This window comes from Chroicocephalus ridibundus, chromosome 1 (genome assembly GCF_963924245.1).
Source record: "Chroicocephalus ridibundus chromosome 1, bChrRid1.1, whole genome shotgun sequence".
NCBI classification, from domain to species: domain Eukaryota; kingdom Metazoa; phylum Chordata; class Aves; order Charadriiformes; family Laridae; genus Chroicocephalus; species Chroicocephalus ridibundus.
This window is the reverse complement of record NC_086284.1, coordinates 80,297,356-80,324,456: the sequence shown is the minus strand read 5'-3', so window position 1 is coordinate 80,324,456 and position 27,101 is coordinate 80,297,356. Positions and strand designations below refer to the sequence as shown.

At 35.2% G+C, this 27,101-nt stretch overlaps 1 protein-coding gene across 5 annotated transcripts in view; it reads left to right on the top strand.

The window, feature by feature from the left end:
• NLGN4X (neuroligin 4 X-linked) overlaps positions 1-27,101 on the top strand; it is a 189,334-nt gene that overhangs the window by 98,221 nt on the left and 64,012 nt on the right. For 4 of the 5 annotated variants that reach the window (XM_063341113.1, XM_063341137.1, XM_063341129.1 and 1 more), the window contains exons 4-5: positions 2,401-2,460; positions 5,646-5,798. In XM_063341113.1, the coding sequence (XP_063197183.1) occupies positions 2,401-2,460; positions 5,646-5,798 (213 nt within the window). The remainder of the gene's footprint in view (positions 1-2,400; positions 2,461-5,645; positions 5,799-27,101) is intronic. The other variant, XM_063341143.1, reaches the window with a different exon arrangement.

Genomic DNA, 27,101 nt, shown 5'->3' with positions numbered 1-27,101 from the left:
ATACCGGTGCTATGTGGTATTTGCGTCTCATCACATCTAGTAGCATGGTGTGGTGACATTTTCTGAATTCCCATTAGACTTGCGTTGTCCTTTCTGAAGTATACCGAACTGGAGTCACTTTTGGAAGCACACTAAAGAGAAAATCCTTGCAATATGTTACTGATACATATATATATATGTATATATGTGTATATATATATATGATTTGGTAGTAGCTGAACTAGAATGTTTTGGGACACATCTACTTATTGCACTCAAATTACTTTAAATGTGGATTACAATCTAAATAATTACACATACAGTTTTTGTCTACAGGCTCTCTCTCTATATATGATCAAATTGATTTTGTTATTTTTAAATTCATAGAAATTATATGTGCTAGTTGATTTTATATTTGGCTTGTGATTATCATATTTTTTTATCAAACAATTAGAAGACTACCTCACTGGGGCAACTAAGATCAAAATTTCTTCTGTTATCTGCTTTCAAACTTATATCTAGGTGGATTTGAATAATTACTTCTCATTAATTTTTTACATGAATCTGAAATAGTTTAAGGGCACTTTACAGGTGGAGTACTTGTTTTATCTAAATACAAAATTAATTTTATTTGGGTAGCACTTGAGAAGGGGTTCAACCTTCATTGGGCTAAAACTAAATTGGAAAAATATTTAAAAAAAGGACAAAACTTGGATGGTGACTGAGATTTAGAGCCTATATATAACATTTCTCAAAGAAATTGATAGATTAGAGAACATCTATATTTCATTGACAGTGATATTTTTCGGAGTTAATTATATACTGAATACATATAATTGAATGCACTCGTGTACTACATTTTGACTCACTAATCACAATCACCGCATATATAACGGCAGTGTTTCCAAAATTTCTATTGAAAATCTGTATTCTGTCTGTATCAAGAAGACAAGCAAACCAGTGCACAGAACCCAAAACTGTATGTATTAACAAATCTTAAGTACTTTGGTGACGCTTAGCCGCATTCTGTCTTACTTACGATCATGGATTCAAATTTAGTTGAAAACTTGAATTTTGAAGGATATAGGGGCATTTTAAATAGTAGAATAAAAGGAAGTAACAAATTAATTTTTTAGCTAAATATGATGTCTGTGACATATTCAGGCTTCATACACAAACTCATACATACACAAGTTAGTGAAGTATACTGTTCTGTTTCAATATGGCTTGAAAACACACTTCTAAATAAAGACAATTCAGGAAAAAAAGGGTTAGAGTGGTAACTTAGACCATTTTATTTGTTTACTAGCCATTCTTTATTTCTAAACTAAATTAGAAATTGAGATTCCTTTTCGTATTTCACTCTTTATCAAGTAACCTTTTACGTTACAGAGGGATACTTGCTACAGGAGTAAGTTCAGTCTAATGAAATGTTGGGTGTAAGGTCTTTTTATTTTTTTTTAGTCAGAAAACAGAGGTATTACCCAAGGAGAGGGGTGGGGAAAACTATGTTTATTTTCTCTTGCTCCCATAAGTACAACTATGGCACGTATGGACATGTGTATGTATGTGTGTGTGTGTGCGAGTATATGCCTCAAAAGTATTTTGAAAAAGCATAGTGAATACAAATTAAAATGTATTCTTTACTAAATCTTTTAATAAATAAGTGCAAGTTCTTTATCATGGTAAGTAACTTCAGTTAATTTCTAGGTTTTTCTAAAGAGCATGAAATGTGGTATAATATGAACCAAGGCTACTTTTGGACCAATTTCATGTCTGGGATTGACTCAACTCTGTTTCACCTTTGTTTACGGTCTGTTATTTTAAATATCTTTTTGCTTATATGGGAAACAAGATTGAATTTTAAGGAGGTCTTTATGGTTTGTCTTGGTCCATTCAAATTGTGTGAGACAATGACAATCTTATTTGCATTGGTTCCATCCAAAATTTAGGTTGTAGCTAATTTTTAATAAATCCTAATGAGGATGAATAAGATATTAAGCCATTGAAGATAGTGACTGAAGGAATTATTTCTTCAAGGCTACAAAACAAAATGAAATAAATTGCATTTCTTATATAGAAACCATAATTTACTAAACTTTTAATACACTTTTTTGGTTTGTATTATTCTTTTTTAATAGCACATTAATTTTGTTTTTGCAGAAATCACTTTTAGCTGAAGTAACTGCATTGTCACAGAATACGATACATTTTTTCAAATATTTTCAATTTGTTCTTCTTGACATTTTATGTTTATGTGCAGTTTGCATTTTTTTGTTTTTCAATTTCAAATGTAACAGATTTTGACATTTTTGTTACATTTTTCTTTTTTTTTGTACTAGTGGTTTTTTTTATTTTTGAGAATCTGCTGTTTTTGAATTCTCTTTTTTCCCTTTATTCTCCTCCTCACTATGATCCCAGGAGCCAACACAAAGAAAAGCGCAGATGATATAACCAGTAATGATCGTGGTGAAGATGAAGGTATTTTTTGTTTTTTCAAAGCTCGACCCTGATGCATGAACATAAACTTTTTAATTTTTATTATAATAGTAATTACTATTGTTATTGTTATTGCTGTTATTTCAACATGATTTTTAGTCCCTTATTTGCAGAAGCACATTTCAGTGTGCTTCTTTATTTTCTTCTTTAGAAATTACTTCCATTGTTTTTCTTTTTAAAATCCAAATTAGCATAGATGACTGCACTTCCCTTTGACATAGGTGTAAAGGTTATTCCTAAGTATGTGTGAAGTGAGTAACATAAATATTATCTGAAACCACATACCTCCCTCCTGCCCCCCATTCTTTCTTAGGTTGAGAAAATGGAAGTTAAAAACATGCATGTGCTCTTTTCCCACATTTTGTAAATTCACCTGTTTGAAATTCATATAAGAAACTCACATATATCCTTCCTTTCACTTCCACTGTTTCCCCAGTGCACATGCTGTACATTGATGCACTTGAATTGTGCTTTGTCTTTGCTGTTTTTATTTACTTATTTATTTTTTTCTCACAGGATGTGGTTTATTTCAGGACACACACACAAAAAGAAGCTATTGATGTTGCTTTATTGTTTTTTCCTGTAATCAGCTAGCCTCTGAGATGATACATTCATTCTGACTCTGACCACATTCCCACTGAAATCAATGACAATCATTTTCATTGACTTCTTTCAGAGTTGGATTGGATTCCCTGAAAGGAAATGTTAAAGTTCAGAGTGAAACACCCCAAAAAAGTTTTACAAGGAAATACTTTTTTCTTGCCTTGGCACAGCAAAGCTATTTAGGATGCACTGAAATAGAAAGAAGTTATGAAATCTTCCTCTATTCTCACCCTTCCTTTTCATTAAAGTTACACTGACAGTTTATTTCACTTTATATATGTACCAAATTCAGAAAAATATTTTCAAATTAATTGAGAAGATAACAGACTTAAGTAGCTTATTGGAGCAATGTGTTTCTCATTCCTTTCATGCTTGGCCAATCCGAAGTGTTATTCAATGTCTTTTTTCTTGTTTTCTTCTATCTGACGTCAGTTCTCGTAACTGAAACATTTGTCCTCTCTGTTCCCCTTACAATCATGCATGCTGCAGTGAGGACACCGTCTCCTCTTTTCCTGGGAGTTCAGCTCAATTGTGGCTACTCTATCCATATATAAAATACTGTAATAAAAAACTCTGGTCTTTGATTCACACTGATTGCCCTCTACTGCACCACCTCCATTGCTGAATTACACTATTTCTTATAACACAAAAATGCTGTGCAGAATACTCCAAAATTACTGTTATTTTCAGAATTTCACTTTCCTATTTCTGTGCAACGTATGATTTTTTTTTTAAATTATGGTATCATCATTTGATATACCAAATTCTGTAGTTAATTTTAAAGCAAAAGATAAGTAACAGGCAAAAGAAAAATTCTTTTAAAAATGTAGGATAGATATTGGATTATGAATACATTATTATTTAGACTTCTTAAAACATTATAAAACATTAGGGTTTCATCATTAACAAAGGCATCCACTTTAGACCTAAGCACATAAAGTATGGAGCTCATTTCCTTTGTGTGGAAGCTAACCATGTTCCCATTGAAGGGGAAGAGAAAAACTCCCATTGACTTCAGCAGTGAAAAAATCACTGAGAAAGGATTAAATACAACAAATCATGACATGAGACTTTGGAGAGAGAAGGGGAAAGTGTTAAATAATTGTTGCTTTAATTTTTTGAGGGCTTAGCTGAGACTTCACAGATAACACACTTTCATGTACTTTGTTGAAAACGCTGAGAATAAAAAAAATGCGTCCACTAGAATGTACCTCATTGCTTTATATGATCTGTTTAATAGTTGCATTACTCTTATAGTCACAACAATTAAAAAGATCTTATCACAAAATCTTTTGTTCTGCTGCTCAAATACAACACATAAAATACAACATATAAAGTATGTATCTTTTTTTATGAAAAGAAGGCAGATTCTATGAGAAGCCTTAAACTGACAACTAGACAAGTGTACAATGGAGCCTGAACATACATTCCTTGCACTCAGCTGACAATTTTTTCTATTTAGGGTAGTGCATACACATGAATAAGGTAAAAGTGGGCCATAGGAATATGAGCAGCCATAACTTACCTTTATATATGCTCAAATTAGTCCTACAAGTACAAAGTATTATATATGTGGTGCCTCATTGCTGATCACATTTTCGGTATCTTAGAGTATTTCTTAACAAACCTGAGAAAAGGGAAAAGTAAGTTCCTAATTTAGGTAGTCTGAACCATCCCTGGGATCAGAAGTTATTAGAGGAAGAGATATGAATCCAGTCCTAAATATACCCCAAATCTTTATAACTCACTCTGAAGTATGAAAATATTGCTATCAATTTCATTTAACTTTCATTTAGAAATAAAGACCCAGCTGCTTATCTGCTTGATAAGTCAAGAGCTTTTCTGTGTATACAAAAGATCAGCCATACTATTAAGGAGCATTAATTCAAGGCTGTTCTTTAAGGCTTACCTACCACGGAAAGGAGAAATACAACACAGAAGACATCGTTTGCTTTAAATACAAAAATTCTGGGCTGTGAATTCACATAAATTCTCTTTGTTTGTTAACTTCTAGGATATTTGAAAGGAGGAACAGTTTACTGTGTTTAATTCTATCAGAACAATTTAATTTTGTGATATTATCTCTTACTGAACTATTGGGAATATAATTTCAGCAATTATGTCTCAGTGAGGAATGGGAAAGTATGGATCATTATTGTAATTTTATTATTAAATGTACAGACACTTCTAAATTGGCATATACTTGAATCAGAATATTCTAAAAAAAAGACAAGATTATTCCATAATTTATTTTTTTCTTCAAGTTTTTAGACATTTATATTCATAGTAAATTCCTTGTAATACTGAAGGCATTTTAAGTGTTCTGAGAAATACATGTTCAGAGGAAATAGTATTTGAAGTAACCAAGAAAGATATTCAACCTATAAATATTAGGCCTGTAGGATGATCCTGAACTGTGTAAGCTAGCTGATTAAAGTAGTGGTGATGACACCGAAAACATAGGAAACAACTAAGAATATTTTTAGCTCTGTCATAAATTACTAATGCCGTATTTCATTATTTTTTATTACTTTATTATGTTTTCCTTACTTGAATTTTTTCAGACATTCATGATCAGAACAGCAAGAAACCCGTTATGGTCTACATCCATGGTGGATCTTACATGGAGGGTACTGGAAATATGATTGATGGCAGCATTCTCGCAAGTTACGGAAATGTCATTGTTGTCACTCTCAATTACAGACTGGGGGTTTTAGGTAAGTAACTCTTTTCTTCATCACCAATTGCACAGAAATGTTTTATTGCTTAATTTATCTAACAATCGATCAAAGATCCTTGGGCCATTTTAATTTTTTTTTAAACAGAACATTCTTGGTGGTGGGTAGATTGACTGTATTATGTTAATTTTGAATTCTATTCAATATTTTATGGAAACTGACCTAGGCTACATGTCCCCTTGTTTTTGACAGCTGCCTTCACCTTAGACAACAATGACTGGATATTTATATTTATGTTAGTACTGATTTACGTTAAATTTGTCATCATATCCTATTTGCTCCCGTCTCAGTGATTTCAAAATTTTTGAAAACTAGTACCTATTTCTCATTAAAATCTTTTGATTCCATGTAAAAAAAAAAAGGTAGAAAATTTATCAAGAACGAGTACTCTCCAATTTCAAAACAACTGGTAATATGAAGAGGGAAAATATGACTGTTTACCTGTATTTATTATTATTGTGTGCAAGTTGTTTTTTTAGGGTAGAATATGTCGAGGTAATACAGACAAAACAGGCTATAAACACTGATGGAATTTATGTTGCAGGTAATGTGGAGTTAAGGGGTTTCAAGGAGTGGTGTAAAATTAACTTCCTAAATATACGGAACTCCATAACCATGAATTATAATAATGAGAAAAATTAATACTTCTGTCTTTCAAACAGAAAAAAAATTTGCATCTTCTTGACATTATAAATATTCTTCTGTCAGCGTTAGATTGAATAACTGAATAAACTTAGATCCATGACAACAGGCCAAAAATCTTTTCTGCCTTTTCTGTGATTCTGACTCCTGGATGTTTGCATGTACCAGGTTTCTCCCCAAGTGAAGGTCTATTTATTGAAGTTCTACTTTTCCATAGAAAATTAAGCTAAAAATTTGCTCATAACAGCAGACACTAGAAATACATTTTATCTTAATGAAAAAAACATATAGTCAGTGCAGAATAGCATATAGACTATTAGAATGCTCATATTTCCAGCATTTTAGATACACGAGGTAAAGTACAGTAATTTTTTGTGGGTGTTTTTTTGATTTAGCATGGCTTTTACAAAGATTTTTAATCTTGCTTTTCTTGATAGCAAATCTGATCTATATTCTTGGCATGCGCTATTTTGGGACACAGGAAACTTCTTTTGCTCAGTTGTGTATTAATGTGGTTAATTTCTTTCAATAATATTCTACCTCATTAGAGTGCTGAGAATTTTTCTTCATGTCCCTGATTTTGACTCTTGTTTAAATACAAAAGAATATTTTTTCTATGTTAGAGTCAGATTTAAACATAAAGCCAGGAATAAAAAAAAGATATTTCAGTATACTTATGTATGCAATCTTGGTACTCAGAAGCACACACAGAGAAAAAAAAAAAGGAAAGTAAAAATACAAGTGAAGAACTGAAGACTCTTAAAAAAAAATAAAGTGAGTGTTGTTATTGTTAAATAAAGTATATACCCAGAAGCTTGGCAAAATTTATTTATCTGTAAAAAAGGTTATTTAATGGATCTCTTAAAAGGCTTTCTTTCAGTGTCTTAAAACTGAAATCGTTGAAGGATACAGATAATTATAAGTAGTTTAAAAAGTTATTGTCCATGCTTTATATCAATCTAAAGGACAAAATGCAATATTTGCATTGATGAACTGGTATTTTATGTATTTATATTGAAAACAAACAAAAAAGACAGAATGCTATATTTTTACATCGTCGCATGAAAAAAAGCAGAATACAGAGACATTAATAGAAAAAACTGAAATGTAATAACTGTGAAGATTTTAAATGGATTATGAAAAATACAGTTTTATATTTGGCATTAAATACTGCTTCTCAACAGTGGCAAATGTAACTTTTGAGGCACTATGGGATTTATTCTTTGTTATAGGAGGTCTATGCTTGAATTAGAACAACAGAAAATCTTCAGATTATGCATTTAGCACTTAAAAAATTAGACAAATTATGTTTTATGAGCATATTTCTGTTTTTTTCTTAGTTGGTGAAAAGTAAATGTGATCATCGAGAATGCATTATGTTCTCCCTGGACATTGGAATAAGCTAGGTGAATTCCATGTATTTTTCACTTGCTTCCTAAGTAAAAAACAGAAAAAGAAAACAAAAATGTTTTTCAGGTAAATAACCTTATGGAGAAGAAATATGATTATTCATAAAAGTTAAAAAAATAGCATAATTATTATGACAAAATTTAAGGATCGACAATATTTGTATCCATTTATTCTAGTCTGGATTATCTTCTTTTTGAAAAATACACTTATTTCTGTAAATCTACTCTGTTTCAATTGCGTTTGATTTGTACATAAGACAACACATACAAACCTGACTTTAATGTCAGAGATGTCTAATTCTATCACTATTATCACATCCTGTGATGGAGGAATATGCATTGAATTGACCACAATGATGAGTTCCTGAAGACACTTTATATATATTTTTTTCCTTCCTCTGAAAAATTATCACTTGAATGGACCCGAATACTGGATGTTATTATACTTACCATAAATGTTGGTTCTGTTCTTCAGGCACATAATTATTTTCCTTTCAGTCTATATTGTGTCATTAACAGCAGTAGATAGAAAATATATTAGGACTGCATAATCACTGGATGAAATCAGCCAGACAAATCATAGAATCATAGAATGGCTTGGATTGGAAGGGACCTTAAAGATCATCCAGTTCCAATCCCCTGCCATGGGCAGGGACACCTTTCACTAAACCAGGTTGCTCAAACTCTATCCAGCCTGACCTTGAACACTTCCAGGGATGAGGCACCCACAACTCCTCTGTGCAACCTGTTCCAGTGTCTCAGCACCCTCATCATAACCAACATCTTCCTTATGTTCAGTCTAAATTTGCCTTCTTTCTGTTTAAAACTACTGCCCCTTGTCCTGTCACTACAGGCCTTGGTAAAAAGTCTCTCTCCATATTTCTTATAAGCCCTTTTTGTATATTGAAAGGCCCCAATAAGGTCTCCTGAGAGCCTTCTCTTCTTCAGGCTGAACTGGAGAACTCAGCCTTTCTTCACAATAAAGGTGTTCCAGCCTTCTATTTTTGTGGCCCTCCTCTGGAACTGCTCAAACAGGTCCATGTCTTCCTTGTACTGGGGACCCCAGAACTGGATGCAGTAGTCCTGGTGGGGTCCCATGAGAGTGGAGTAGAGGGGGAGCATCACCTTTCAACCTGCTAGACTTGCTTCTTTTTATGCATCCCAGGATACAATTGCTCTGAGCAATGTACCTGTAGAAGTCCATCTTATAATTCTTTACAGTCCTTGAAAGATTCAGCTCCAACTGTGCCTTACCTTTCCTAATCCCATCCCTGCACACCAAGTCAGCATCCCTATGTTCTTCCCAGCATACATGTCCCTGGCCTATGCATTTACTTCTTACTCTTTAGTTTGACCAGAAGATCCTTACTGAGACTAGCCGGTCTCCTGCTTTCCTTACTTGATTTCTTACAGGTGGGAATCAAGAGCTCTTGCGCTCTAAAATATATGAACCTTAAAGAGCTTCCAGCCAGTTCTGCTCCTTTATCCCTGAGGGCAGTTTCCGAGGATCTCCCATCTACTAATTCCTTAAACAACTGAAAGTTTGCTCTCCTAAAATTCAGGATCCTGACTCTACTCTTCACCTGGCCCATATCCCTCAAGACTGTGAATTCCACCAGGGCGTGATCACTGAGGCCTAGACTTCCACTAGTCTTGACCACTCTGATTAGTTTTCTCTGTTGGTAAGCAACAAGTCCAGTAATGCTTCTCCTATGGCTGGGCTGTCTATCACCTGGGTTAAGAAATTATCCTTGACGAACTCTAAGAGTCTCCTGGACTGCTTACAGCTTGCTGTGCTGCTCTCCCAGCAGATGTCACAGTGCTTGAAGCTCCCCAGGAGGATCAGAGCCTGTGTGATGCTTCCTGTAGTTGAACGCTACATCGACATCCTCCCCTTCATCGGGCAGTCTATAGTAAACACCAACCACGAGGTTTCCTTTGTTGTCTTGGCCTCTAATTTTCACCCATAAACTCTCAACCTGTTCATTGCAGTTTTTCAAACACAGCTGTGTATAGTCAATCCATATTTTGATATAGAGGGTAATGACACCCCACCAGTTTAAAGCCATTTATTGCAGCAGTCTAGTTGTGTGATTCATCTCACCATGTTTCCCTGACAGCAATTAGATCATAGATTTCTAGCTGCACAGTGCCTTCCAGCTCCTTTTGTTTGTTACCCATGCTGTGTGCACTGGTATAGAGACACTTTAGTTGGGCTGTTGGCCATGTCACCTTTTTAGAGGAAAATGCCCTAATTCCTGTGGGTTATTTCATAGGTGTTTCCCTGTGGGTTCCTAATATATCAGCAGCCCCCATCTCTTCTCTGTTATGCAAAACTCCATTCCCTTCCCCTGCTAAATCTCCTTTAAAGCTCTCCTTATAAGTCTGGCCAGCTTGTTGGCGAAGAGGCTCTTCCCTCACTTGCTCAGATGAATCCCATCAGCTTCCAAGAGACCTGGCTTCTCAAAGGGGGATCCATGATCAGAGAAGCCAAAGACATGATCATAGAGGTTGGTATGGCACCAGCTACACTGCCAAGCATTCACCTGTTCGATTTACCTCCAGCTTTTTGAACCCCTTCCTGTGACTAGGAGGACAGAGGAGACCACCTGTGCTCCTGATCCTTTTACTATTGCTCTGAGGGGCATATAGTCTAAGTTGCCTTGTTGCAGTATCATCGGACCCTACGTGGAACAGTAGGAACAGATGATACTCCGTAGGGTTCATCAGGCTTGGCAGCCTCTCAGAGGTGTCATGAATGTGAGCTCCTGGTAGGAAGCAAACTTATCTAGAGAAATTGTCTCAATGGCAAATGGGTGCTTTGGCTCCCAGTAGGGAATCTCCAATTCCTAATACCTTATTTACTTTTCTGGTGGCAGTGGTTCTAGTGTAGGTGGATGGTTAGATCAAGTTTGCATGGTTGGCTTTTCCTGGATCCTGTCTGTTACGCACATGTTCTTCATTCTCCAACCCCAAAGCATTGTGTCTGTTATTTAGGAGCACTTCAGGGGGTGGGAAAAAGTTCTTCTGCCCTGAGCAGACACAAGGGTCCTCCATCTTGTGAATTACTTGTGTCAGACAGCTCAAGGTTGGATTCAGGCTTACTTTCTTCTTGCACAGCCTTAAGGCAGGACTGTTGCTTAGGCTGGGACAGTGCACAATACCATGTTTTGATCTTCTGCTCACATTCCTGGGTACTGTGTGGCCTGTTGAGCTCCTCTGGTAACATAGCTACTTCTCTGAGGATTTCCTCCAGCTGGGCATACTTGCAGCTATAACATCCACCACCACCTTTAGCTGCTAGAGGGAATTCCATATACAGAAGCTCCATGCAACCTAACATGTGGACGGCTATTTCAGTCCTTGGGGGTCTGTTTGAGTGGAGATGTCAGCATACGTAGGCTGTACTGCTTCCATTCAGGCTTCAGCCACAGCCTTGCAGATGTGGTTGGTGGACACTACTTTTGTTCAGCAGGTCACAGTCTCCTTATAGTCCTCAGAAAAAAATAGCCCACTTATAAAATGATCATTCCTTCGAAAGATGTTGTTCTTCTAATTCCCTGGAGACCTCAAGCTTCTGGATAGGCTTGCACAGCCATCAGCTAGTTGGGGTGACCATTGGGGTTGCAGCCTAAGCCTGCAGGCCAGCAGAGCAGGCAGCAGCCCGGTCACTTGGCAGAGCTGGCAGGTCTTCCCATGTGCCCTGCCACACGAACTGCCTCACAAACTGCTGACACTGCTCCCAACCGGCGCCGTCCCTGTTTGCACCAGCCTCTTTGCGATGCTCCCTGTGGCTGGCGCTCCCCAGGGGCTGGGGAGCTTCCCATGGTTTGAACTGGTCACAGGGACAGCCAGCACCATCCCACTCTTGCCCACCCCTCTCATGAGACCGTCTCCTGCTGGCTTGAACCTCCCCCACCAGCAGGCCAAGGGTGCTGGGGGCCCAGACACCCCTGGGGACCTCGCAAGCCTCACACTGCTCTCAGCAGAAGGCAACTGCTGCTGCTGCTGCCACTGCTAACATTAGTTTCCTGAGGTTTAAGCTGTGGGGACAAATCCCAGTTTGACATCCAGGGAATGAATCGATAATAGTGATTACATTTGTTTAAGAAAGCCTAGGTTTTGGAAATATGTCTTTATAGATGAGGGAAAATGAAATTGATAGAGAAAAGTTACTTTACCTGACTATCTTTCACTGAGTTTGGCCTCAAGAAATATCTATACAGCCATGGAATATTTGTGAAGTTAATGAAATATAAATCATATGAGTGTCTTTTACTGTCTTCGGATATAATATAATTTTAATTATATTTAATGGAGTTTGTGATCATCCTATAACTTAGTAAAAGTCTTGTGATTTGAAAAGACCTGGTTTTAACACACAACACTGCACCCTTTGAATTTTAAAACCAGGTTTTACCAGGCACCATAAAGACAAGGTTTCTCCATCTTTTATAGGCAGAAGTCTAGTTGCCTCTTGGCTATAACTGAGATACTGAAACTTCTAGTCTCAAGTTAACCAGAAAGGAGGCATACCAGACAGAAAAAAAGCTTTACTTGCAGTAGCTGTTACGTGGTGACCTTCAAGGCTATAAAACATTTTCACTGGATGATAGAGACAAATATCTTCATCCCCATCTTTTCTTCTTGCATCTGGCTAAAATATAAGCCTTTAGATTGTGCACTGAACAATATTTATCTGTAACTCCAGAGTACAGAAGAACCACGTTCCCTCTCTCTCTTGGAGGACTGCAGAGCTGACCTGTGAATAGGTTGCTCGCTCTCTCTCTGTGGGTTCAAGTGGCAAAATAGCAGACAGCTGGGCCCAAGACTTTCCAGCTTTTTAATTATCCCTGTCTATCCTTTGGATAAAAATACTTCTGGAATTATTCTTCCTGAGATTTTTAGATTCCCAAGCATGTGTGTAACAATTGTTGATGTTATTTAGAAGGCCATATTTTCCCTTTGAATATAAGTTTACGTTTACCGAAATATATTGCCTGGATAGGATCTTTTTGGGTCAGTAGAATAGAAAGATTTACCTTTTCCTTTTATTTATTTCAGTGGACCCTATTAGAAGTGGATGTCTGCAGTGCTGTGTTTAATTTCTTGTGTACTTTAGGGTTTGGGAGGATCCTGCCTCTGCCCGGTTCAGCAGTTACTGTTCCTACTCTTACCTTACCACGGTGACTACTGAAGACACTGCTGGAGCTAGAGGAAATTGCTAACTTGTCCCAGTGCCAGGCAGTGCTCCCGTATCTTGATAAATTCAATACTGTAACACACAGCAGAAGTATTAAATCCTGCTGTCTCCCCACTCCCACACCATGCTTTTAGCACTGTGTAGGATGATAGTGTTTTTTATAATAAGTTTAACTTATTCAACAATTGAGTTGAATTATCAAGATTCCCAAATTATTTAGGGAATTATTTAACTGAAATAATGGAAATTCAGCAGAGTGGGAGGATTAGGCAATATAGATATCCTAATTCAAAGAATGTTCTAGTATTAGAAACATCCCGTTAGAAAATGGAATGGTTTGAATGGCCTGACTCACTCAGTGTAAATACTGGTCAATTCCTCTTCATTAACTACATTCTTAGTCTTCATAGATATACTTTAGGAAGAAGTAACATCTTTTCAACCTACCTATAAACACCTATATATAACATTTATTATATATAAACACCTACCTATAAATCCTTTTCAGGATTATATCGACAGGAAAAATACTGAAGAAGGATTTATGATTATTATTGTTTTACAGTGACATGACCTGAATTGTCTGTCTCATATTGAGACTTCAATATGCTGAATCCCTGTTTAGCTTGTGTAACAGTAAAAATGAAATCTGACAAATCTCCCCCTCCAAAAGAACCCAACCCAAAACAGTAAAACCAAAGCCCCAAAGCCCTGGTGTAATTTTTGAACGTGGTTAAATTCAGTCATGGTGTTACACACTTTGAAGAAAAAAATCTTAAGCAATCTTCAAAAAGTTATACTCGAATACGAATGTGGTGTTCTTGTGTGAGTTATTAAAGGCAAAACCAGAGATGAATTCTAGAAATATGAATCGGACATTTTGGAAGCCAGAGTGTTATTACAGACAAAAAGGAAAAGGGAAAACCTGAGATGAATCCTAGAAATATGAATCAGGTATTTTGGAAGCCAGAGTTAAATGAAACATCTACTGCAGTAAATGAGATGCACTCAGAGTTCAAAATTGTAAAATTCACTTAGCATTTCCGAGACCACTTTCAGTTTAACATTTTCTTCCCCTTAGAATTCCAAATCATGCAGATAAGAATAGTCCATCTCTTATCTATCTCCCTTTTTGGCAATAAACATCCATTTTAAGTACTCTGTCATAAAAGGCTGGACTTCCTCTTAGAAATTATATGCACATGCAATTATAGCTCTCTATAAATGATCATATTAGGCAATGTAATATAAATCATAGTTCAATTTACAAGGAGGCTCAGTACTTCTGCAAGTTACTGAGAAGTTTTAGCTTTCTTTACTTCACTGAGTGCCTGGTTTGCAGGTTAAAGCATCAATGCACTGAAACAGTGTATGTTGTAAATTAACTGCTTAGGGTTTGACTGACTATGTAGGTCCCTTCCAACTGAACTATGTTCTGTTCTGTTCTATTCTATTCTATTCTATTCTATTCTATTCTATTCTATTCTATTCTATTCTATTCTATTCTATTCAGCAGTAGTGAAAGCAAGTAAGTAGTATATGACCTCTTGAGACAGATTCTTTCATGTTGGCACCGTACAATAGTCTACAGTACGTCAAATTTTATCTTCACTAGTGCAATTGTTGTACAGTGACTCCTTTGTATGTATTTTGTATTCAGACATGCAGATATCTGTTCCCTCTGTCCCTCCAGACAGGCCTCCTCTATCTCCAGTGCGTGTGTCTCCACAAGTGCAGGAAACTTAAAGGTGATCTGCTGGTAGAAAAGTCCGGGGTTAGATTAGTACACAGAGAATGACCCAGGAGCTGGAAAGCACTAAGTAAATCACAGTTTCATGCTTACACAAGAAAGGAGATTTATTTAAGCTCAATTTAGTTTATAATGACTGTTTGCACTGCTGAAGCCAGTGCAAACTTCAATACATCGCCTCACCTACATCTCTAAGCTTGATGCAGAAGATTTCCTGGCCAGTTTGGTGCCTGTCCTGTTTTCTTAGTTGGCCAAAAGTTGTCAGCTAATGTCAGTTGTCATAGCTGATTTTCTACTTCAGTGGAAATCCTAAATTCCCAGCAATAACACATAAGTGTTAATTCCGTTGCTATCAACATGTTTTTGTAGACATCAGAATTATGCCATTCATTCATTATTTTTTGTAAATCTTATCTTTTTCTCCTATTTTACATCTATCGTCAAGTCACAGAAATTGTATTTGTGCAAATGCAGCTGATAAACTCCATTTATATCCCATTGGTTTTGGACTGTCATATCACTACATCTTCTGTTTCAAACATCAGAAGCAACAAGTACATAAGTTGCAGTGTCATCGGAAGCTCTATGTACATTCACGGAGTTTCAAACGTTAGATATGTTCTTTTCATAGAGTGAGTACATGGTAGCACTGTGGGTGTGTCTTACAACCACAAATGATTGTTCTGCTTTCATATAGCTTACTTTTATAGCATCAGAAGTAATTTGAAATCCACAAACATGTAGGCAGATTTTTGTAAGGTTTGTTTTTATTTCATTGAAAGCTTATTTGGTAAGATTTCTGAACATGATAAAATGTATATGTATCAGTGAATTGTTGTCACATTGATTGATGGACAAAACTGTGTTTTCATGATATATTTTAGTATTAAGTTGTTGGTGTTTTTTATGTATCCATGAAAATTTTGTGGAGATTCCATAATTAATCAGCTTATGCAAAAGTAATGTGTTTTTTTTTTAAATGTAAAGGACATTTTTTCTAAATCTTACGTGAAGAAATGTTGAATCTGTATTCCCTATTTTTTCCTTTGATATTTTGAATTCCTAATATCATTATTGATACTCTGAAATATTTATATTAATCAGTGACCTATTTGCACTAAAACTTAACATGCTATGAGGTAGTTCTAGTTTACTTAGTTTACATTTCCTAGTATAGCATACATGTGGAAGCATGGCAATCATCACTTGAACATTTCTGGCAACATCAAGGTAAGTGTGACTTTATCTAGATTAATTTGCAACAATATTATGAATTGAAATCTGACTATGGAAATCTGACTATTTTTTCATAGTATATATTAATTTCACTGTTAATTCAGTAATTTCCTTTTTTTCCCCTTTGTAATAACACTGACAAGTAAGAATTTCCTGGAGTGTCATTTATTTTTCAAATATGCTTTTATCTGATTTATCTATATTTTTCTGTGAATTCCTAATTCCTTCTTTGAAACTGTGTTTTTATACTTATTTGGGTAGTAACGATTCCATATTAGTAATACATCTCTTAAAAAAGACTTGAAGAAAAACAAACAGGAATTATTATTTCAGAATTTGAAGACAGACTAGAGTGAAACTGTACTTTAAAAGTAGCAAATCTTGACTGTATTAGTACTTCACCTTTTTTTTAGACTGGAACTACACTTTAAGTGTAGTTTTAATTTATTAGTACTGAGTGGAGCTTTTACCTGAAAATTTGCAAGAGGAGATCAAAGTTAGGGTCAAATTCCATCCTCACATATACCTGTAAAGTAGGCTGAGTGAATTAAGAGCTTGGAGTATAGCTTGGCACCTATTGTTCATTTTTTTTGTATTTAACCTGTGGATTTTATGTTACTATTACATAATTCAGAAATTAACTCAATGATAGTGATAACCTGGTATAAACCTTAAAGTATTGCCTTCCTGTCATGATCTTAATCGATGATAAAAGAAGAGTAACAAGCTATTGTAATAGCCTGAGATTAAGCAACAGTCACTATAAAATGACAGTTGGTAAAAAAAGAAAGTGATTTTACTGTTCAAGTGAAGTTCAAGTTTCCTGCAACAACTAATACGGTATGTACTGATTCAGGGAAAAAAAAACAACAACTCTTGCTATAAAACCTTCCATTTCATCTTTGTTACTGGCAAATGTATTTAAATTTGGAGATACAGCTACTGTTCTCAAAAGTACAGTATTTCAGTATAAATTCTAAGGGGAGAAAGTGAAACAACCTACCAGTTGTTCATGCTTCAAAGTATGTGCTGGCCTGCTCTGCAGTTTCTCTCAAAAATCTAATTTTGCAGAAATGAACGACTCTAATAAATTATCCAGTTGTTTTTTCTTTCACGCTTATCTAAGCCTGTGGTGGCCAGCAGGCAGTTGTGCAGGACAATTTGTGTCAGGGACTTAGAACTTACTGACCACAGTTGTTCTTTTTCTTCCCCATGCAACTAGTATTCTTTTTTTGAGGAGTTAATCTGATTAAAGTTCACAGTTTTGGGAATTCTAAAACAGGTTGGAAGCCATAACAGAGCACCAACTGGAGTGCATATCATAAGGCATGTAGAGCTGAGCTTGCATTTGAAAGGGACAAGTTGCTTTTAGCAACTTGCATGAAAGCCCATTTCCAGATGCATTTTGTAAAGGCTTACTGATGGCGGTCAAGTTTTTTATTAAGGCTCTTATTGAAATCAGATACTGCTTAGGTTTGCTTGGTATTTCCATTTGCCTATACCTTGTGAGCAGTTATAAAAACCCTTACAAAAGCATAAATGATATCTATTTTTTAGCAGTCAAGGAATTATATTGTCCACAAGAAAAACGAAAAAATGGTGGAAAGAGACTGTGGGAAATTGGAAACGCTCTTGAATCTGTGCAAGAAATTTTTGAGTGAAAAGGCAGGATGTTTTCATTGTTTGCTTTTGTTTTTCTTCAAGTTCTGGAGAACCAAGTCAGTCAGAACATTGGATTTCATTTATAATGCTGTTCATATCTATGGGCTAGATCCTGTCGTGGGATAAATCATAAGGACTCTATTGGATATTGCCCATAATATCCATTTCTCACTTTTTACTTTTTAAATTTTGTTATGCAACATACATAAGTTCTCTTGTCAGAGTGGATCGTAAGGATTTTATTCATTGAAACCTGAAACTTTACACTTGACTTCATGTCAGTGAAAAGAAATTGAAAGCTTTGGAATACTTTTATGTAATAGAACAAGTATAGGGTAATTTTCTTAATACAGATGGAAAATATTTTCACAATATTTTGTAGATTTTCAGACTTTAGCAACTCTAATTTAGAGCATCAAGCTGAAATGCAATGATAATATAGTGATAATACATACATTGCTTATGTTGCAGCTTACTATAGAAAAAGAACTCTAAATGAAATTCTAAGTGAATTGAAGTAAATAAGAAATTTACTAGTCAACTCAAATGGGTCAAGATTTTAATGTATTTAATTCCTTTATTTCATAGGAAGACACCAACATGATATCTGTGTTTTTAAACAGAGTTTTTTATAGTTTCTTCAAAATTGTAAATGCATGCTTTTATTATTATGAAGATTCTGGGTGACTAAAAGAAATACATGTTAAATCTTTCATTTTGTATTAAATCTTCCATAACTGCAGGGGTTTGCAATATTTTATACAGAAATTAGTAGGAAAAAAAATAATTAAAGTGTACTCAGTCTAACCATCCTTTGGAAATGAGCCTGATAACAAAAGCAGAATGGCAAAAGTGTGTGTGAGGTAGCTGGTAATGTCAGTATGCTGCTCGTGAGGAACCAGGGGAGCACTGTGCAATGTTTCAAAGAGTTAAAGTTGCATGATTGCACCAGGCAATGAGATGTACTCTTGCAAGGACAGCACAAAACATAAGCATTTTTTTTCTGAATTATTTCAGACTTCCATGTCATTCCTTGATATCACAGGCTGACTGGCTCTGAAGGATCAAAATAAGTTTACTGCTTTACAATACCTTGTCAAGCCTCCACTCTATTGCACTAGCCACTGTATGAATATACAGTATACAGGGCTAAGAATATGCTCCCTGGGTGTTTTTGAGGATGAACAGATGATGAATTTTTTGCTTTAATAGCTCCAAAAGCCTGTATAAGGTGCTGGTATTGAGTGAATAAAGCTTTTCCTGGTGGTGGATGTTAAGCGCGTTCTCCCATAGGTATCTGCAGGTAGAGGTTAGCAGCTGAGACAGGCCATCAGTTTTCATCTTTTCACTTCTGCTTTCTAATTGAAAATGATTACTTCCATTTAGGGAATCAAAATAATGTGTTCTTTTGGCATTCATTAGTGCCAGGTCTCCTGCGATAGCACTGGTTCATTTAGAGCTTACATCGATTAGGAGAATGTATAGCGATGTAAGATGTAATAAAATTACTGTTGAAAAAGCGGGAAGGATTATAACAGGCAAAAAAATGGTTTCAGAATTTTCCTTTTTTTTTTTCCCCATTTCCCATGCCATCTATGGAATGTATTATGTATTTTGCTTAAAACTAAGTACCCTCTTTGGGATCTGTGAAAGGGTAAAATAAAAGCTTACAGTTTTTATCAGAGTTTAAGAGAATAAAACCAGAAGGAACATAGGTTTCTTCACTGAGACAATGTTAATTTGCATAAAATCACATCTTAGACATGTAAAGAAAAGCAAAACCAATCTCTGTAATACGCTGCATAAGTTTGTGTTTTCGTTTCTGCTAGAAGTGTTAAACCAATGTTTGATATTTACTCAGGTATGTGACTCTATTTTTTAAACAATATCGTAAGTATGCTTTTTCACATTTCATTTGTGTTCCATGTATAAGAAATAATGTCTGATTGCAAATATTTGTGCTCTATGAAAATATTTTTACGTTTGAATAGCAAGTAGCTAACTCCCTCATGTTTCTGTTACAATCTCATCCATAACTAATTGAGTCTATCAAAATGTACTTCAAAACAGTAGAAAAGTATCAAATAATACATTGATTTACACAGAAGATTGTCTAGCCCACAGACACTACCAGATTGAGACTAATTAATCATGACAAAAATTTCATGCCCGTATGCTTTCACTGGGATTGTGTTTGTCCTAGCAAGACATAATCAGTGAAACTTTTGTTCTGTTGAGAGCCTTTTAAAGCTTGATGCCTTTAGTACTTAGTTCCTGTAAACTTTTGTGAGATGTGATTGTGAAGCTTCTTAACATTTGTATAATTTTCCTTTTACCAAAGAAATGTCACCAGAATTCCTGTTTCTTGGACAAAGGGAAAAACAGCCCACAATCAACCAAACAAACCCACCCCACACTCTCTACTTATATTTTTTATTTTACTGTGGGAAATAGGAGGAATCAAACACATATTCTGCCCTTGGCTCTCAATTTTTCATCAATGACTTGAACTAGTCCTTGACAAAAATACAAGGAATTCAATTCTGAATATCCTTGAATAAAGGGCAGCTTACACATGTTGTGCTCCTAAAATAGAAGAGAGAACAAGCTATGACTCATAAGGCCCTAATTTCATCTCTCCTTTTCCCTTGCTCTTGGGAGGAATTACATTGCTTCATTTGATGACTTCTCAAAGAAGCGAAGGATTTCTATTTTCTTCTAACCTGGATTACAGGTTGATAAATGGGGCAAACCTGTTTGTTCGTCGTAGTAGAATGATAGGAGGATAATTGCTTTTCTCCATACAGCCATAGCCAGGATTTCTGGGCGTGATTATCCAATTTACATCTTAAAGTCTCTGGGGAAGAAACCGTCTTTCTGATGCTTAGTTTATCCAATGCAATGGCTGTCCTTGTCCATGACTGCAGCTCCTGACTGTTAACGGCATAGAAATTATTAAAGCGTGAAGAAATAAGAGCTTCCCTTCTGTTCTGCATGAGACTAAGAGCTGCCAGAGTATCGTCAGTCAGATTGGCACCAACAGATCCACGGGCTTGCTCTCACACCTTCTAACGAAAATACAATACAGCTCCCAGCCTGCAAACTGCCTGCTCAGAGCTCATGACAGTTTGCATTTGCTTGGCCTCGACGATGCCCATTTCACCATTGTTTTCTTTCAGAAATGGTCTCATCTTCATTTACAAATGCTAAAAATCCATTTTTAAAGGAAAGACATTTGAATCACTTATCTTGGTGTATGGAAGTTTCTGCTGCTTGTCAGAAGTGCGGAGTTTAAATTGCTTGGTTATTTTATCAGGAAAGAAAAATTGGGGCTTTGTGAAAAACCTGTGGACTCTCATTTATTTGATTTTTCATGTGATTGTAGTCAAGGCTCAGCTGAAATGCAAGCTAATTTTACTGACAACTTTATAGTGCCTGCGGAAGCCAGCTAGCCATGCCTGTGTCTGATAAGACAGAATCAAGCCTAGCTAGCCTTCTACTTTTCTACGAGTGTTGTTGATTTCTTTTATCTCTTAGGCCCCTTTATGACATTATTTAATAAAAATCTATCTTCATAAAGGATATTTTTATTAAAATTCAATAGTTTGCCCCGTCCTCCCTCTTATGACCTTCATGGAGGATGTGTACATGGACAACATTTATGAGAATATATTGTAGAGATTTACTTCAAATACAGTCTTCTGAAAGAGAAAATTTATAGAGAAGAAAAAATCCATTGTGCACGCCTGCTAAAATAACACAGAGCTTGAATTATTATTTCTTCTTCATCACTCCATTCAATATATTCAATAACCCGTGGGACAAATTTTTCTCACATTCATGATGAAATCCTCCTGCTGTTTAAATCAATAGGACTTTTACCTTTCAGTTTAAGGCATCCGGTTTTCACCTTCAGATTGCTTTCCTGAAAAGGCAACATCTTCTCTTACTGCAGAGAAGGTCTTCTTTTCATTTTAATAACTTGACTCTCTCATTTACAAAGATAATAACAGGAAGCAAATCACTCAGACAAAGAAGTATCTCAGTCTGATAATCAGTTACCTGTATAGCTGACTCATCAAGGACAAATTGCCTGCATCTTGGTATCTGTCAAAAGATGGTACCTAAAAGAAGAACATATTAAAATTCCCAGATCTGGAAACATCTTCTCTGTCATCTCAATGAGGAAAATTTACTTTTAGAAACATAAAAAGACAAGTTACCTCAGAAGTTCTAAACGGGTAACATTTTACTCTTTACACTTTTTTTTTCTTTTTTTTTTTTTTTTTCTGTGTGCTTGACTTTGATATATCATGCCTAAGGGAAACTGAATTGATGGCTTAGGGAAATAACATATATAGAGATACTGCCTTGGAAATTCTAATGAATCATCTCTGCAATTTGCTGTTTATAAAAGGAAGTAAATAGAAGACAAGATCAGAAAAATAAGAAATAGCAGTGTTGGTCAGATATTAGTATAGTTAATATGCATACAATATAATATATTTGACTTAGGAAACAACTGAGCATCTTCCCTTTAGTGGTAAAATGACCATGCTCACTGTTTACAGGAAAATCAAGACTGCATAAAAAATTTCTAAGCAGGGTCTTTGGTTAGTCTCCCTGATCACCACCACATGGCATTGGTTGAAGCAGGCTGGTTCAGCAGAAAGTTTCTGTACTCAAGAGTATGATAACAAAGTTAAACCCTACTCAGCACGCTGGTAAGCAAGTTGGGATTTTCTGTCTTCTTTTTTTTTAATATGTAAGGACAACTGCAGGATCTGCTTGAACTATACCAATATTCAAAGAACTACATCCAATTCAGTGTAAGTTTGTATTCTAAATAATTGTTTTCCATGTTTCCTGTTTCTTTTTTCCTTGATAGTTCCAAGAAATAGAATAATAAATCAAAAATAATTGGCAATGATGACATCCTGCAAGTGGAAAGGCTGACCTGCAGATGTTAAACAAATTTGGTTAAGTTGTCTGTAAGTGACTACTCATACTTTAGCAACTGCAACATTTTACAAAATCTTGCAAAATATTCCAAAATATATTGGTTTAAGGTACAATTTTTGTCCATGTAACTCGAATCCTGAATACATGGATTCTTTTAAAGGGCAGGAAATAGCACAGTTCCCTTCATGTCTAGGCATGTGAGGCAATAGACGAGAATATTTACAAAATATGTGGGATATGTACTAGAAGGGCTATCAGAATTTTTTTTCAAGCTGAAGATGATCAGGGAAGCAGTGCTTGCAGATAAATTTTACTTTTTAGTTTTCTTTAATGTCTTGTGAGTTACAGTTTAGGGCATAACCCAGAATTCTGAGTATTAGACACTCAGACAATCACATATTTACTTCTGTTGGTTTACAGTAATTAAAAGGTGGAATATTATTAAATAGCTTCAAGTAAAATTTACTCTTCAAGACAAAAAAAGTGTTCAAAGAAGTTTATTTAGGCCAAACTTGGTGAACTTTGTACATTAAGACTCAGAATACATCATCTCAGATAAAACTGTTCACTTACTGAGTATCCACAAAGAGAAATATATATACTCAAATTGAAAGTAACCGGGAGTAGTGAGAACATAAAAGAGGCAATAGCTTCATAAAGACATTCAGAAGATCAGTAATGAATTCAAGTCCCATTTTTTGAATCCTAAGGTAGTATGTTCTGTAATAGGTAATGACTATTTAGAAGCACCTGCTATAGAAACCTTCAACATGGTCAACACATCAGCTACAGACAGAGTGAATTCCACCAAAATAGATTTCAGTATGCTTATTTTGTTTTTATTAAAAGGATCCCCAGGTGAGCTTTTGTGCCATATGGGATTATTTAATTCCATAGGAAACAAGTTTAAGAGGTTTTTAACTTATGTCAAGACAAGAAAATATACTCTTTTATTTAACACAAATGGATTTTTTCTAATCTTTCTCTGCCTTTCCCCCTTCCTGTTTGGTTACTGAATAGAAAATTAAGTATTTGCTTGAACCTACCCAGCTTATTTTTCAAAGTGTTATGCACAGTACTGGTGGTTATTTGAATCTGAGAAAACTATTTACAAAATTAATAAAAAACATGTAAGTATCGACACATTTTTAAATAATGAGCCTTCATTGCTTTAAACAATTACAGACAAGAAAATCCACAGTTTTGGAGACATTGCAGGTGTGACTATTATATAATTTCTTAACAAATATCCACTAATATATAAAGAGCACATTGCTTCTGAAAATATTGACTGGCTAAAGAAACACCAACATTTGGCATATATCTTCTGGGCCTGAGTTGTAACAACTTTTACATTTTTATTTTTCAGACTAGGATAATGTTGCCAAGAAGAAAGTATGGTTTGCAGATACAGTGATTATTAAAATACTGACCATTTTAAAATATGAGGATCTTAATAGCCAAAATAACAGCGAAGTAGTGACAAACCTATTGACTAGAGTGTTAACTTCTTCCTATACTCCTTTTACATTTCTTTTTTTTTTTTTCTGGTTTTACATAGTTCCCTAATTTTGGGTACAGTGGAAATAAGGTCATATTTTCTAATAGCAGGTGTTGAAAGAAATTTCTTCTTACATGGACATTTCCCTAGGGCATTGACACTTTTCTGTGTCCTATAAAAAAGGAGATTTCCTGATTAAACCTACTGAGTGACAGCAAGTATTCCCTATTTGGAATCTACCAAAATATGAGTACTCCAGGAATGTTTTTAACACTATTTACTGTTCAACTTATGGGAAAAAAAGTCTGATTTCCCCACCCTGAACTGTAAGAGTGAGATCTTGTGTAAAGCCATACCTCCTGATTCTAGATTCTTTTAGCATACACTAGTTGCTTTTTTATTCTGCATTTTATTTTTTGTTATATGCAACTTTAATTAAAAGTTTTAGCTTTGTCATTATTTCATCTGAAAATTTAAAACAATCATGAAAGTAATAGATTAGAGTTCCATTCTCACATGTTTTCAATACAATAAATATAAATCTGCAGTATCTCTAAAAATAATGATGGCTGTGTCAGAAACTCTACCACACAGGTTTGTGAAATGGTAGCCCTTTGATACAGAACTGGGGTGAGATGTGTTCAGCAGACTCCTTTATCACCTGCTTCTTCTATCTCTTTTTTCTCAAAGATACTACTTTAACTTTGCCATATTCCTTATACAGCTTACTGTCTTCTTGTGGTACCAAGTACGTTGTACATAACATCCCTCAAAAGATGGTTACTCAAATGCAATCAAAGTGATCATAAATGTAGAGCTCTTAAAAAGTGAAAAGACATTTTTGAAACTGTAATATTTTTTTCTGTTGAGTTGTCTGTGCTTTGGTCTGCCTCATTACATGTTTATGCTGTGTGAAGTGGTTTTTGGGTAGTACTCAGGCCATGTAAAATGGTGAAAGACCAGTTGCAATGCAAAAAAAAAGAAAACAAAAACTTTCTGCTTCAAGCCCCTGATATTTTTGTTCTTTAGCTCTGCTCAGTGTATTCTATCAGCTATGCCACATAAAGCAGTAATCTTTGACCCATTGATGCAGGGACGTAAAATGTCATATTTCCTTAAGCCGACTGCTTTCATTTATTCCTCCCATTTATACTGTGCCTCTTTGTTCTTCCTGGTAACCCAGGAGTCACACTCAAATCCTCTTAGTCAGAGCTGACTCTTTTTCGTAAGTACAAGCATCAGACCATTTCTTGCATACTGCCTAAGGATGGTAGGGCTGAATGTTACCTTTGACATGGTTTCAAGGTCTGATTGCACATTGTGCCATAATCATTTTCTGAAGGGTGCTGTGTATTTTGCACATGGAGTGCCTGGACAGTTATGTTCAAGGGCATGATTGCCTTCTAAAAAAAGAAAAATTAAAAATCAAAAGTGAAAGAGAGCAAACTGAATGCCAGGAGCAGAGAAAATACTCAGATGCCAGGTGAAAGAAAAGGCAGATACAACCAAATCAGAACTAGATAATTATCCTGTTGATTTCAGGCTGGATTTGGTGATGAGGCTTAAGACAAAAGGACTTCCAATTATTAGAGTAGTTTTTAAGTATTTATATATTTTTAAATGTGTTGTTTTAATATTATGCCCTTTTAGTTACTATGCAGATAGCCTCCTACTGCATTTTTTGTAACATTAGCTAAAGATTCAGTGCTTTTATATGACAGAGGCTAAACAGCAAGAACAACTGAATGAATGCTATAAGTCTACACTGAAGGGAAGGCTTATCATCAGATAAGTATAATACAGAAATACTGTGTTCTGTGGCTATAACTAAGCTGCCTACGAACTTGCCCGTAAAAGCCCTGGTGCTTTGATTGGCAGGCTCATGTAGTTAGAAAATAATCTGATCTGGAAAACCTAGCTTGATCCAAGAACAAAGAACCAATGAAAAGCACATAAATACTATATACTTTCAAAATAGCTTTCCTAAAAGAAAGCGTAAATAAATAACAACACACTATACATGCATATTTTTTCATCTGTATTAAAGATACATGAAAGATCTGTATTTTCTGAAGTCATGCCTTTAGTAGTGCTCAATTATGTTTGAGAGCTTTGTTTATTTTCTGTATTCTAATTACATTGTGTTATAAATTGTAATTAACTTTTTCTTTAAATGAGCTATTTTGAAATCCGCTGAAAATTTTTTTGGATAAGGATATTCAAACTTAATTTGTGATAGTGAAAATCTAGATTTCATGTAAGCAAGTTCTAGACTTTGTATGGAAAATAGAACAGGTGTAGTATTTTTATATATATTTTTATGTATATTTTATTTTTTATGTATATTTCTCATCAGTAATATTTTGGTTTTTTTGTGATTCTAATCTTCATCTACCCAGTTTGTTTGGCTCAAATTTCACTTGTTTATCTCTCTGCTTGTCTTCTGTAAACAGATAGGTATGTAACTTTTTTCAAAAGCCATGATCATTTTTTGTGGAATAGGTTGAAATAACATACATTTATTTCCTCATGGAGAGAAAAATCTTATCAAAGACCTTGTCACAAATAGAACAAAATCAATGATGTGTTTCTGAGGAGTAGCGTCTGTTTGAGTCTGTTTGACAATCCCCCCCCAATATTAACAGATAGCCTTTTTAATGAAAAACAGTTCTATATATTGGTCTTAGCATGGGGTACAAAAGGTTGGTGCACTAACACAATGTAATCATTCTAAAATGCATTCTGGGCACATTCTGAACTATTCTGTATTTTTGCCATATACTATCTTTTCTCTTCTGAATTTTGTTTTTTCACACTTAGATGTTAGCACAAAGTTGAAGGATCAAATTCTGCAATTTAAGTTTTCCCATGCAATATTTTCAGCGAAGAAGTAGGGATTTCACCGCTAGCTTTAGAA